This window comes from Oryzias latipes, chromosome 7 (assembly GCF_002234675.1).
Source record: "Oryzias latipes chromosome 7, ASM223467v1".
Classification (NCBI taxonomy): Eukaryota; Metazoa; Chordata; class Actinopteri; order Beloniformes; family Adrianichthyidae; genus Oryzias; species Oryzias latipes.
The window spans coordinates 9,248,941-9,263,946 of NC_019865.2; the positions used below are offsets into that span (position 1 = coordinate 9,248,941).

Sequence of the window (15,006 nt, forward strand, 5' to 3'; positions counted from 1 at the left end):
AACAACTCTCACATCATTTTATGTTGTTTTTTTTTTTTTATAAGTGAAGGTGCACTCATATTCTCTAAATGCTAAGATCTCTTTTTTCTATGTTTTTATGATTTCACCTTCATATGTATTCATATGTAGTGCCAATAGTGGGACACACGAGAAAGTGAAAATCAAAAAGGTTGTGTTTGACTTCCGAATCTTCTGTAGATTGTAATGCATTTATGAGTGACAGTGAGTGGCAGATCTTCATTGTGGCTCCATTTAGTTCTTATATAATGAACAGGCAGCATCAGTTTCCCATTAATGATCTGAAAAGAGGCAAGAGAAATGGAACATGACAGACCAAGGACACGCCAAGCCAAGAGTGGATTCCTGCTAAAGTATTTGCAAGGTTTGTGTCAAAGTGTACACTCTGTTCCCTGGATAGTGATAGCCATTAAGCAAGGCTTCCAATCTGTATTCATATCAGACAAATACACTATGAAATTGCATAGGACACACAGGAAAAAATCCCTGCAGGCTATATGTGCTGTTACTAGCCAGCAAGCAGTTTCTGTTTTGGTGTAGATGCACTGGATAGAGGAAACAAGTGATTTTAGCCTTGAGTAAATCTGAAAGGCCCATTTCCATTAGTGGAAGGAGGTCAGATGCATTAGATCCTGAAAACCACCACTGCTATTCAGGCAAACTCACAGCAAAATATGACAGATGCCAACATCTAATTCTAATGTGTTGAGCAGTAAAAACTATTCCTCCTAAATGTAAAAAAGCTGAGTGTCCTGCAGATTCAGATCACCCTGGTAACACCTTTTAGTCCCTGCAACTGTCCTGTGGCTTTTAAGGTTTTTTTGAAGAGAAATAATGACCTTCTTAATCATGCATGAGTTTGTGGAGGCCTTTTTAAGAAAGAGATGAGCCAGATCCATGTCAAAGAACGCATTGAGCTAAACATGAATTATTTCCCGTCATGCTTAATGTAAATGCGTTTAAGAGATTCCTGTGTTTCTGATGTGCAATGTTGTGGACAAATTCAACAAAACATGACTGTCTCAGTTTTAAGTTTTCAGGAATTTATTAGTCCTTTTTCTTTTTTAGATATTTTGTTTCACTTTGATCTTTCTGTTTCATTTTTCTATTTCTTTATATATCACTTGGCCTTCATCCATTATGCCTAATGTGCTGTGGCTTAATTAGACACAATACACCCACTAAAACTTTGACTGAAAAAGGGAAAAAATATAACATACAATGAGACTACTGAGTGAATGTCATTTTTGTTCTTAGTCAAACTGTTTAATTCTAAAGAAATATAGAAAAATCAGCAATGTCCATAATGCCTTCCTTTATGAAATATAGTCATATGAACTCAATTTCATGCATAATATGTCTTTTCTTTCGTTCTCTTTATTTCATATATTTCTTCTTTTTTGCCTTCTGGCTGTTCCCTTTAAGGGTCCCTGCAGCAAATCATCCGCCTCCATCTAACCCCATTATTTCAGATATATTGGTCTTCTAAAATTACAGATGTTCATTCAAGTTGTTGAGGATGGTTATGTTAAATTTCCAGATTTTCTAACATGTTTTCATTGATGCTAAATATGACTGTTTGCACCAAATTCATACACATCCACAAACTATTACTTTTTATAAATCCTACGATTAGAAATGGGTTAGAAAAATCCAGAGCATGGCTCTTACCTTTGTAGGTATTTGGCTTTACTTTAAAAATACATCTCATGATGTTTCCTTTGTAATTTTTCAATCGTTGTGCATGTGTTGTTGCAAGCTCTTACTTTGTCTCAACTCTTATCGTAATTGCAAATGATTACAAATGAAAAGAAAAGGAAAGAGACAGAAATTGGAACACTTAAAAATGTAAATTAGGAGAAACATTTTCAGTTTTCATTTAAAAATAGTTTGGGTCTTGGCTGAGGGGAGCTTGTTCAAAATATTTAGAGTACAGAAACCAAACACTACATCCCCTTCTATCTTTCAGACCACAAGAACAGAGAGTGGGCCTGTTAGAAATAATCTGAGAGGTCTGGATGCTTCATAGCTCAACATGGCCTACAGCCATTTGCTGCTTTCTAAACTAAAATTGGTATTTTTTGAAGAAAGGCATTCACTGTGGAGATCTAAGACCCTAAGAAGCACCAATGTGATCTACTTTCTTGGTCTTGGTAAGGGCTGCAGATGCTGTGTTTTGAACCAAAAGGAAGATGCAAATACATTTCTGGGGGGAAATGAAAAAAAGAAACACTGTTGCAAAAATGAAGGCTGAAAATGTATATCTTGCTAATGCAGAAGTCTTTAACGCTTGAAACGGTCAAATTTGTACCTGTTCAAGTGCCATGTTACAGCTTCAAGTCTGAGTTTGTTATTTTATAGATTTTTTATAGTTTGTGGTTCTTAACAATAATGTTTAAAGCCACTAACTGGAATTCAAAAGCACCTTAACTTCACCAAAAACAGAGTAGTTTTTCTTTTCAAGTATATTTGGTGTTTAGGCTTTAATTCTCTACCTTTTGCTTCAGTTTCCATAAACACAAATATTTGTTTCTTTATTTACACTGGTAAAATCTAAACCATTTAAAATGCATTTGTCTAATTTCAAATTAAACTAAATCATTGCACTTCTATAAAACAGTTATTTAAACATGTGGCATGTCACCAAAGTGAAAAAAAACTTTTGAAGTTCCTACTCATTAGCAGATTTACAGTATCTTTGGCAGATTTTTGTTTGTCATTATCAAAAAAAAATTCCTTTTAATATTTTTTAAAAACAAGAGCGATCACTTTAGTGAAATGTTGCCTGTTAAGTTCACCAGACCACAAATTATAATAGAATATATTTGATGAAATTTAGACCTTGGCAAACCATGATAAAAATAACAGAAAACAAATTTTCTAAAAAAGACAGAATACCTTTAATGGTCAAAATGAGTGAATCCTCAACTTGCTCCCTACTGTGTACATTCCTATAATACATACTCACAGGAAAACTATGCCTAGTCTCGCTGGCAGTTGGCCAACACCAAAACCCCTGTGTAGGTGTTAATAGGACTGGATGCTAACTCCCACTGAGAACGTCATGAATACTGTGGGATTTTTTTGGAACAATGCGACTTCAGAAAGAAGCTCTGTTACTCAGCCTGGAAAAGCTCCATGCAATGACATCCTCACCAGTCTGCATGCCAACTTTTTTTTTTTTTTCAACTTGGTTTCTCTGAAAATCCGCTTAACAAGCTAGAGTGTACCAAAGTACACTGGCTCTGCTGCTTTAACAACACAGATAAACAGCCAAGACCTTGAAGAAGAATAAAAACAAAAGTAGCGCTATCAGGTTAATGCTGAGTAAAAGTATCTATTCAGTCAAACTGTGCATTAAAAAGTCTGTAAAGCCATTACCTCCTGATTCAAAATGAATCTTACCTCCAGAGTGAGGGGGCGGGCCACACAGCAAAACCACTCCTTGACCTTCACGGACCCGCACCGGACTTCTTCTCTGGGTCTTGAAATTCTCCAAGTCTGTAAACAGACACAAAAAACCCAAAGAGAAAAAAAATGTTGAATTCTAAAAAGAGCTAAAAGCACACGACGTGTGTACACGTCAAATGGATTTGAAAGGCCCACTCTGATGCAAATTTTGTTTTTAACAAGTATTTGTAGCATTTGTAGAATTTTTGTATTTAAAGAAAAATGCTGTTTGAAAAAGAGCATATTTATGAGGACGTCTCCTTTCCGAAGCATCCACTTGCAGAGGAAAAGGTTCCATGTATGTTTTCCTTATCTGGCTCAAACTGTACGGCTGGAATAGCTTCAATATTGCTCGCCATTTTGTTCCACCGGTAATGTTAGGTAGGCGGAGCTTTAAGCTAATGAGAGACTGTGTAAACCGAGAGCAATTAATTTATTTCTTTTTTTTGTTTTTTTGTTTTAAACTTAAACAACTCTACCAACATGAAACCTGTAAAAATAAAAAAACACATACATTCACTCTCAGTAATGGTGAGGGGAGGGGTGGCCAGGGTTCATTGGTTCCCCCCACAACTCAGCTGAATTTCTTGCAAACTACTGCTGCTCTGCAGAAACTATGTCTAAAAACAATGCAGGTTTTTTTTTTGGCTAAAATCTGCATAATTTATCATAATCAAAGACCACTGGGAATGTTTTAAAAATAGATCAAAAGATGATTGATATGTTTGCATAAATTCAAAATCTTAACATTTGAAGAGCTGCTAGGAGCAGAACGCAATTACTCATGCATAAGTCACACATGACTGAATCTCATTGGAAGTGTTTTGTTACCAGTTTTTGTATGCCATTCAATGCACAAAGACTTGCAACACTTTCATGACAAAGACGGAGCTATCGTTTGTATGGAAACTGATTGCTTGTTAACATCCTGCGGAGAGACAGCAAATAAGAGACAGCAATCCTTGATCCTTTTTGTCGTCTCTTTCCTAAATAGGCGGCTGACAATGACAAAACCTAACTTCAAAAGCAGGGAGGATAACACAAAAGTAAACACTTCCTGTTTGAAAGTACTGCAGGATGAGCCTTAGTCCAATGAATACAGGGCATCATTCTATTATTAGAAGAGGAAATCGTTAATAGTTTGAGAAAAATCTTCAAATTTTTAAAATTAGCCTTTTTCTTTCAGTCTGTGGCAAATGACAGAAGGAAAGCTTCTGTAATTCTTCCCCAATTAACTTGTCACTTATTCATTTTTACATTAGTTTCTTAAAGATATATTGACTGTGTGGCTATTTTAAAGGCAAACAGCAAATTATTAGCAAAAGCAATTATATATAGTTAATATGTTTTCATCCTGGGGTTTTTGCAAATTTAAGGCTTGAAGGACTTCTTTATTGTGACTGAATGAAACACATCTGAAACCAAAATGACAGCATTTTCTGCAAGATCTATTTTATATTCAACCATTCCCAGCCATTTCTAGAGCTGACAGAATGTTTTGTATTTCAAACAGTCAAGTAAATATTTTTTATCAGTTTATCATATTTCCCACCTATTTATTTCTGAAATTCACACTTGTGGAAAGATGGGAGTTTTTCAGCACACAATGGATTTAAGAGAGTCAGGTGGTCTCGCTATAGATAAGCAAATGCCCACACCGGGAATTTGACGCGTGTTCAAGAACCCACGTTTAGCCCATGGTGTTCACACTGAACAGGAGGCTTCTTCTTCTCTTTCCGATACCTACTAGGGTGTGTCTGTCATGTGCAGTTAGAATAGGCTTGGTGCAAAATGCCAAAGTGGTGCACATTTCACTGCTTTTTCTTTCACAGGTCTATTCAGAAAAACGTTGTGTGATAATATTGTGGCTGGGCACGAACCACAATTATAAATATCTCCACCATGATCGCTTTTCAAATGGTAGACACTTCTGTAAATGAAAAGGGACACCATCCGTACATCACTACCAAGTCCCTAATGGGTCAAAGTTTGACCCGGTTTAACCGGCAATGCGCATTCAATGGCTGTGTGTTTTGTACGTAAAGCCTGAAAATGGTCGAAGAAATTTGACGAAACGCGCATTTACATGCGATAACATAGATGTAGCGTTGCATGAACGTAGCTTAAAGCTCTTGCACACAGTGTGCATGAAAAAACACAATTACATGGCAAATCGAAGAGAATTTTTTTTTTCTTCATTTGGAGACAAAAAATATATTGTTATGGGTTTGTGCAATTTTAAAGTTCTGAATGAATACTGTTGTGTATATTTAATGATATACCACAGCAACTCTTTCTTTTTAACTAACAATAGTAATAGTCTGTCTAAAGCCGAATGCAGTGATAAAAGAAAGATGCCATAGCAGAGCCTTGACATACGTCCATCCCTTCTTCTGGTGATGGCTCTGTTAGTTCTAAAGAATGTAGAAAGTTAAATGGACTCTTGGTCATCTGGTGTTTTCCACTTTTTTTTTTCTTTTTTTTTTACTTCACACTTCTGACTTAAGTGAATTAGTTGGTAAGAAACAGCCAACTTGCAACCTTAAGGCATGTATTTTCCTTTTGTCCCAGATTTTATTCCATTAAAACTTAAATAAAAATAAAAATCAGATCTGCCTAGAATTTAGGAAAATGAAATGGCCTTTCTGACTTTATTTTAGGTAAATTGAATTTAAAAAAACTTTACGGGCCAGTGTCCACCTTCGTGTCAAACAAAAAAAACTGGATGGATTTATATGTATGAAAGCTGCAAAGTTCATGTAAATTTGAATTAAGCAAACACAGTTATCAACCTTCAAACAAGTGTTTTTTTCTAAAAAATGAAATGCTTGAATCTGTCCAAAACACAACAGGTCAGGTTTTTTCATAAATCAAAGTCTTAATGCCCCGAGGCTTTTGCTTTTACATGTTAATGAACCAATGTTTAAAAAAACATAGAGATAAAAGTAAACTTAAAACATATGCTGTCATATAACATTTTGTATGTTCTGCTAGCACATTGTCCTCTGGCTGTGTGTTCTAGCTGATTCTGAGTTTAAGGTGTTTTAAATGAATTTATCACAAACCAGTGAATGATATACAAAAGAGAACATCTTATTTTGAGAACGTTGTTCATATTACTTTCCCTTGAATTCTTATTTTGATAGAAATTTAATGAATTTGATGACAAATTAAATGTAGATTTTTCCCTTTTATACATATTAATTTGTTTTTGTTTTTAAATTAACCACATTTTCGTACATTACACTTAAAAAGAAAAACCACAAATTAACAACCATAAGTAAAGCTTAATTCTACAAACAAATAGATAAACCAAGTTTTATTTACTCATTTATAGGCAGTTTGTTCAAACAAACTGCTACATATTTAAACATATTCATAAGTTTGAAGTAAACACTAACATTAAGGATATGTATGAATGTTTGTGTCAAATTGTTGTTACCCATTTAAGATTTCAAATAAAAATGTATCTGCTTTTGTTTTTTAAAGTTCATAAAATTGACTAATACAAGCTCTGTTTCTGCTATTAGATGAACACAAAAAAGATTAAAACAATTATGTTTTATTGCTTTAAACATAAAGAAGACTAATATACATAATTGTAGAGCTAACAATTATGTATAAAAAATAGTCAATGATTATTTAAAGAAAAATTCAAAGCCTGTAAAAACTAAGTTGGCCCCTTGGTAAATATCACTCCTTCTGTTCAAACATTTTTTTAAATTTATTTTTTCCTGGTAACAAATCTTTTTACCATCCATGAGGGCACTTCAAGTTTTTTCTTTTTTCTAATTTCCCTTGGAGGTTAATATACTATTTCTAAAAAACATTTTTAATAGGATTTTTGAATTCCAATGGTGTCAGATTTGGATTAACCATTGACTTCTAACAGTTTGAAGGGATCATTAAATTAAAAAAAAATATTAAATTACATTTTCTTTCTTCATTCAAGTGAAAACAAACTGTTCTGTGGAACCGTTGATTGATTCTGTGACCTCACATTCTTATAGTTTTTATTTAAGTCCTGAAGATATAATCAAGCATTTAAATTGTTAAATTATTACCTAAAAGATAGATTAGTAAGGTCTCAGAGTGTTTTAACAATTGACATTTAGATTCTTGTCAAGACATCCATGAAGGAATATGAGATCCACACAAAGTGGATGAGACAGAAAAAAAGCCTCGGCACCAGTAACCTCCCAGAAAAGTTCATTCTGGAGACACAATTTTGGCAAATATTAAGAAATATTCTCTAATGGTTCTAATGCTTTGTGCATGACGTAAGATATTTTCTGTTACAAAATAACTTCATGTCTGACACTGCATCCGTTCTGAAAAACAAACATTTTATTTCAAATGTTAGACAACATTTGTCTGTTTTTGTCTCTGTCACATCAATTAGTTTGTTTTGCTTGTGTTGTTTCAGGAACTTTAGTCTTTATCTTACAAATTTCTATTAACTGTTTTTATCGGTGCTGTTCTATTAAAATACTTTACATCTTTTGTTAAAATTAAGACAAAAGCACAACAGATGGAAAAAAAAAGATTTTTTTGTTTTATTGAGTGCCGCATTAAATTGCATTGTTCGGTTTAACTAAACTAATATGATCTAACGTAACAAATTGGGTTACAGTGTCCTTATCATCATCAGGCACAGCCTTTAGATTTTCCTTTTTCTTATGACTCCACACATGCAAGATTATCAGTTATTCAACTCACAAAATAGTGAAGATGTTCTGATCAATATTCATTTGGTGCTTAGCAAATTAAAAACAAAAAAGCTAGAGACAAGAAGGCACCAATGCCTGACGAGCTGAGCTGTTGGCACTGCCTGCTGCATCTTTTCGAAGCTTTCCCAGCTTTGTACCAACAGGTGATTCACCACGGCAGATGACTCCGGTTTTTAAATGATTTAAGATCCGTGACGTTGCGTTACCTTTTTGAGTTGGCCTCTTCAAAGTTACTCACTGTAACAAATGAAAAGCAATTTGTAGGGATCAATAATGACACTACTGTTAGAAGGTCATGTCATGAACAAGTTGGGCCATTACATAAATCTGAAGCATTTTTAAAAAAAAAGGGGTAATGAAATGTTAAAATTCTCTGAAATTACAGACATTTTTGGCCAATTTATCTTCAATGAGTTATTATATTTTAAATATTTATTTCAAATTTGATCTGATTTTTATTAGTGGATATTGTAAGGCCATATGATAAACTCAAACAGATATTGAGATTTTTATTAAGTACTGTTGAAACTTCCTACTTCTCTCCATCAAAGGTAAAAAAAAAAAAAATGGCACCACCACACCCAAGTACTATTAAAGTTTTCAGTGATTAAGTCAAACTTAGAAAAATGGAAATTCTTGAAGAAAATAAAGAAGGAAAAACTGAAACATGAATAAAAAAGGTTTATGAAAATAACACAATAAAATTCATGGTTGGCCCTAAATAAAACCAACTTTCTAAAAATGTAATGACAACAAACACAAGTAGATCTGCAAAGCAGGTTCTTTATCCAGAGGTATTGACTTTTAGCTCATGTCAAGCTGTTGCACATTGCTGCAAAACCCCCTTTGTACCAAAAAAAAAAAAGATGGATTATGAAAGTCAATCTGGTTCTGTGCAAGTAAACAACCAGATTATTCCATCAAGCTCTACTTGCAATCCGGTGGAACCTTTTTAACAGTATTATCAACAGGATAAAGAACATTTGTACTTAGAGGTGGAAACCCAGAACAGATGGCACCACAAACTGTTATGTCATCCATTTTTTTAGACGATTGAACATCTAGACACAGTCCTCTTTTTTTAAATCTCTCCCACAATGTGTGAGCTGCAAATTAAAACAGAGTAATTAACCATCATCTGCATCGTTTTTTGTTAAATATATATGAATTTAAAACGTTTTCTTGAGGATCAAAAAAAGCTTAGTGAGGAAAGCGGTGACCACACCTCACAAACTATCGTGGACCACTGAACATTTCATTTGAGAAACTTGTAATGTCTGTGAAGATTATTCTTTAACACTACCCAGAAAAGGAGAAAACATCAAATTATTTCCTTTTATTATGAGGCTTTCCTGTGTTTTTATGTGGTTATATAACCATAAAACATTGCAGTTTAGTTAGCTGGTCTAATGCTTCGTTCACACGGGGCTCGGAAAAGCGTGTTCAAGCCACCACCTCCAATGAAAAGTTGATGTAAACACACGTGTGCATTAAAAACTCTTGTTGCTACTCATGTTTTTGGGTCCATTTTGTACACCCGGCTGGAATTAAGACACTAAGTGTTTTATTTATCAGAATACAGCTGTGAAAGTGGAGTAAGATTTGAGAGATTTTCTCCGCTTCAACATTTTCCACCAAGCCTCTTCCAACTGTGAGTACACGTGCAAGTACCGAGTAGCAACATTCCAATGTTAACACTGTCTGCTCTTCAAGAATGCACATTTGGCCTTATCTTGAATGCACATTACATGCCGAGTGTGTATGTAGCATAACTCCTAGCACACGTTTTGCACTAATTCAATTTGGTTTGCTGATTTTGTTTCTTGCATCCTTTCAATCAAAATAAAATGTTTTAAAAATGTCTGTCCTGTTCATCAATGTAATTTACCTTGCCCTTTTGTCTTGAGCTACACGCCTCTTTTATGAGTTGAAAAATGCGATGGAGATTCTCAGAGTCAGAATGTGTTACAAATGACAAGACCCAGTCTCTCATAACAGACTGCCTCCTCCATGAATTATTCTCTCATCCTGAGACCCACTCAATCACACAGTACACTTAATTAAGTTAAACCAAGAGCAATGAATAAGATGTATCGCACGTCAGCCCTGATGCCTGTTTTCATCACTTGACAGAAGCAGCGGGCCTCCAGTCAAGCCCAGACGATGAATGAGACCAATCACAATGACACACAGCTCAGGTCAGGTCTTAAAAAATTGATGGACTGCTGAGATGATCAACAGCCCACAGGCAGCCCTGGATACAGATTTACTTTAAAAGTTGAAGATTTAATGCTGCTTTGTGATGAAGAATCACCAAATAGTTTTGGGATGGATGTATCTGGTGCTCTCTTGCCAAGGATTATTGCTGCATGTGCTTTGGCAGACAAACTGACATGAGAATTCAATCTAGCTGCACTCCCCCATTCAGGTATCAGGATTGTTATTTGATATGGGCTGCCCATCAAGAAAGGGCCACCTCAAGTTCACCTTGCTACAACACTCACCTGGGACTCCGGGGTTTTTATCAAATAAAATGCATCAAGGCTGCAAGAACTACAAACCAAACAGATTTCATCCCCAAAGAAAGGCCAGCAGGGTACTTTTGAAATCATGATGAAACATGATTTACACATTCTTCACACTGACAATTTCATTGTCTTCTTATATAATGAACAGACAGAAAAAAGAATGTAGAATCTATGAAAACTCTAACTTGAAGCAGAGAAATACTCAAACTTTCACTGGAAATTTCATTTAACTTTTATTCTCAAGAAAGACCATTAAAGTCAAACATCGTTCAGAAGCACCCAAATACAGAAAGGCCTACCATATTTTCCGAACTAAGGCGCACATAAAAGCTTTATTGTCTTTTTCAGAGTATTAGTCACCTTTTGTTGCCTAATTTGGCCAAGGCTGTGATCTATACTTAGAAGTGATTGTGTGCTCTTAAACATTAATAGGCTCATCATAAATGTGTTAATTTCCCACCAACAACCGGTTGCCCTTTAGAAATTCTTTCTCACTAACAACCGCTCTAGGTCACTTTATATTTGCAACTGACAGCAAAACAGAAGAAAAAGCGCCTCCATTGTATCAGCAGGTACAGTCCAACACAAACAGGAAGGAGAATTCGACTGTTCTCCTCCTGAGCTTTATATTTTTTTATCTGCATCAACACATTACCAATTACTCATGCGATACTGATTGCGGGACATTGAGTCATCAAACCGGGTCACAGAGAGACGGGCTTAGTACCGCTGATAGCGCCATCATTCAGACGCCGCTCCTGTAATAGAAGGTAAACCTTGCTAAAAAAAAAAAAAAAAAAAAGACCCTGAATGATCTCATGAACCCAGTCATGGAGATTTGCGTACCAATGTTTTTGTAGAGTCATCAAATGAAATAAACCTCATTTTGCAACATTATCCGCTCTTCTTTGCATTGTGAATTAGATATACAGTCAATACTTCCATGTAGTTATGAGGCTAAAAACTTTTAAGCGTAGCTTCTTCCACACATATCTGGAGTGTAGTTTTTAAACACATTTTTGGAGGTAGCGACATAAATCTGACGCGTTCAGTGAACGCAGTATTACGCTGGGGTTGGCAGAGTTGTTCAGAAGCATCGCACTTTTCTCCCAATAAAAAAGAAGCAAAAACTGTGTATTCTCCAGTGCAACCAATCTATGAATATTTCTTCTTCATTATGCATTTGTTTGGCTGCTGTGATACGTGCTCTGTAGTGATTTATTATACAAAGAAATCTGTTTTTTTTTTTTAAATGACAGATCGCTTTATAATCCAGAATGCCTTATATATGGAATATTTCAGGATGAGCTTACTGATGTTGGTTTTGAGAGGTACACAGCACTCTGTCAAAATGTTTGGTTGGGTGTTGTGTTAGTAACAAGGTTGAGAGAGTAGACACAGTAATGTTTGTGTTAGAGGTATAAGTCTGCTTTTATATGTTGCAAACAAGGTTTTGAGTTACAGGTATTCTGCATGCGGCTAACGCGTTTCACATGGCTAATGTGTAGCGCGTTTAAACAAGCTCTAGACTTACTCTGAAAGAAGTAAATAAAGTCTGACTGACTGTTTTGTTTTGCTAAATGCACCCACTAGTTAGTTGCACCTTATATATGACATAAGTTTGAAATAGATGACTCAGTGATGGTGTCACCCTATAGTACAGAAAATATGATATATTACAAACTTAGAAAAATGTCAATTAGCTAAAAGAACAGCTTAATTGACTTTGTTCAATTAATTCTTCAGTTCTACTTCCTAATTTTGATGGCTTTTGAGGCTCTTGAAAGCTCCGTACATCTGGACAAAGTGACCACACACATCTATCCTTATATAACAAATAAATACCAGTTGGGGAGAACAAAACGAAGGATATGTGGTTTTGGTGCCCACAGAACCAGAACAACGGCTTTCATCAGTGCTAAAAATGCAAACACAACATGACAGAAACATTGCTTAATAGTGTCTGTTCTCCTGAATAACTTAATCAGCGTCCCTGCTGGAGAGGACTGTTGCTGGGTTCTGGTTTATGCTCTTTTTTTTTAAGGAATATCAGATCTGACGACATGCAATGCCTTGTAATGGATCGACTGAATTTTAAATGAGTCGCAGCATCAAACATTTAATAAAACATTGCTGACTTGAGTTGAACAACACTTACGAAAAAAAATGTCAAAACAAAGAAACTAAACGTGACAACAAAAAGAAAATCAAACAGAAAAAATGTAATAGTCTCCTATTTGCTTTTACGAGTTTACTTTTACTGTAGCCTTAGCAAAAAAGTCCTAAAGCATGTTCTAATATTTGTTTTCAAAGCCTATCCCATGCAAAATCAACTTTTTGAGCTTTTTAGTGTATTATGTTCATTTCTCACGAGAACAAACCCCAACGCGGTATTTTGATCCATTCACACTTTTTTGAGTATTCCCCTAAAAACCTGCGCTTTGAGCACCAGTCCCTCGAAACACATGAAAACAAGCGGCTCTTCATATTGTGACATAGACCATTGAGAACAGCCCCTTCTAGGAAGAGTCTGCGCTGCCAGCAACGCCCCCAGACACAGATCAACACATACACCCAATTTCTCTGTAGAGCTAGCAGTGATTGGCTAAAATGTTTTCCTTTTAAATGCACAATATGCACACCCATCTTTGCAAATGTTCGGATGTTGTTTGTTTTCATGGGTGAGATGTAAACCTGTGGCTCTACATTGACGACATAAAATGCAGTGAAAGCCGGAGCCTCAGAGATCGAGGCGTCTTACTTCCGGTTAAAAAAGAACTCAGGAAAATGACTAATGTTTAATAAAAAATAGTTGTTCTTTTGTGTGCCAAAGGTAATATATTATCATATACATGGATGTTGTTTACTATAAAAGGCTTAAGAATGGCATGGTATGGGCCCTTTAGACAATCAACAGCAATGAAGCCAAATCAATGGCCTTTTTCTAATTCCTCTAAAAGTTTTTTTTGTCAAAGCACAACATTTCTTTTACACACACAGGCCGTGCATGAAGCTCTTAGCTGTCATCTACCAAAGATTTAAGATGATTACCCAGGAGACCTAAGATTTTTAGCATTTTCAAACTAGCCTCCAGGTCAAACCACTGTGCACGTGTGACTCATGCAACATTTAGTAGACTCCACTAGAAGACTGTGAGTGAACGCATAAAAACACACAGATGTGTAACGTGACAATCACCATTTGTGAACTTACATGCAACGTGGAGATTGGCTTCTCTGCTGACAATGGTGCCAAACGAGTTTGATGCCAGGCACTGATACACACCAGTATCTTCCTCTTTATTTAGATGGCGAATGTGTAAATTCCCACCCATGAGGGAGAAGCGCGAGCCTGGGTTTGGATGTATGTAAGAGTCGTTCAGCTTCCACCTGCAGGTGCCAGAATACACAAAAAACAAACATAAGTCTTGATTTCTTCATGACAAATGGGACTGTCGTTTCTGTCATTTGATTGGTAGGAAATAATGACAGATGTATAAAGACACAAACTAATGCTGATTTAAAACATTGAAGTTGAGATTTATAATGAATGCAAATAATAAAAAAATAATAAAAAAACAGCAATCTTTAATTTGAATATTAAACACTTTCATTTATCTTCTAAAGAGCCTCAGTCTCAAAACTAATTCTCGGAAATGTCGTTTATTTTATGTACATTAAAACGTTCTAAAAACAAAGTACATTACAAATCATACATTAGGATTGAAATACCCACTTTCTTCTTGTGTTGTCTATGCATGTAAATGTTAAAAAAAAAATGTCCCTATTGATCCTGTACATGAAACCTTTATTTTTTTTAATGCTGCTGTTGCATAGGATTTCCCCACAGTGGGATCAATAAAGTCACTTATCTTGTCATCCCCAGAAGGATTTATCAGAAAGGTAAATAACAGAGCGCACATTAACAATAATGCATTAAAAATGCCTCAATTTAATTTTGCTTAGTCTTTTTGTTACTACATTCTGAATTTTCTATTTAGAGTTTTTGGAAACTGTATGTTTGAAAATTTTGTGGTTTCATTTTCTTGTGGTTTGTGTTTTTTTTTTTTTCTTCTTGTGTTGTCTATACTGTTGAAATAGGTTCAGGTTTAAAAAACATCCAAAAAATAATTCCACTTTAAAAAAGGTTAGGTTGCTAGTTTTGATCTGAGAGTCATTATACATAAAAAAAAAAGCAAGAGATTTGTTTTCTATTCTTTGACCAGCTTTCAACAGAATGATTTCAAACAAAGATGAGCTTTGAAGAATAGAAGATGAGCT

General features: G+C 35.2%; 1 protein-coding gene across 2 annotated transcripts in view; it reads right to left on the reverse strand.

Annotated features, from left to right (window-relative positions):
• The window catches only part of LOC101159916 (contactin-4), an 87,735-nt gene that overhangs the window by 55,044 nt on the left and 17,685 nt on the right, over window positions 1-15,006 (reverse strand). For both annotated transcript variants that reach the window (XM_011476941.3, XM_011476939.3), the window contains exons 4-5: window positions 13,940-14,115; window positions 3,424-3,519 (exon numbers count right to left, since the gene is read on the reverse strand). In XM_011476941.3, the coding sequence (XP_011475243.1) occupies window positions 3,424-3,519; window positions 13,940-14,115 (272 nt within the window). The remainder of the gene's footprint in view (window positions 1-3,423; window positions 3,520-13,939; window positions 14,116-15,006) is intronic.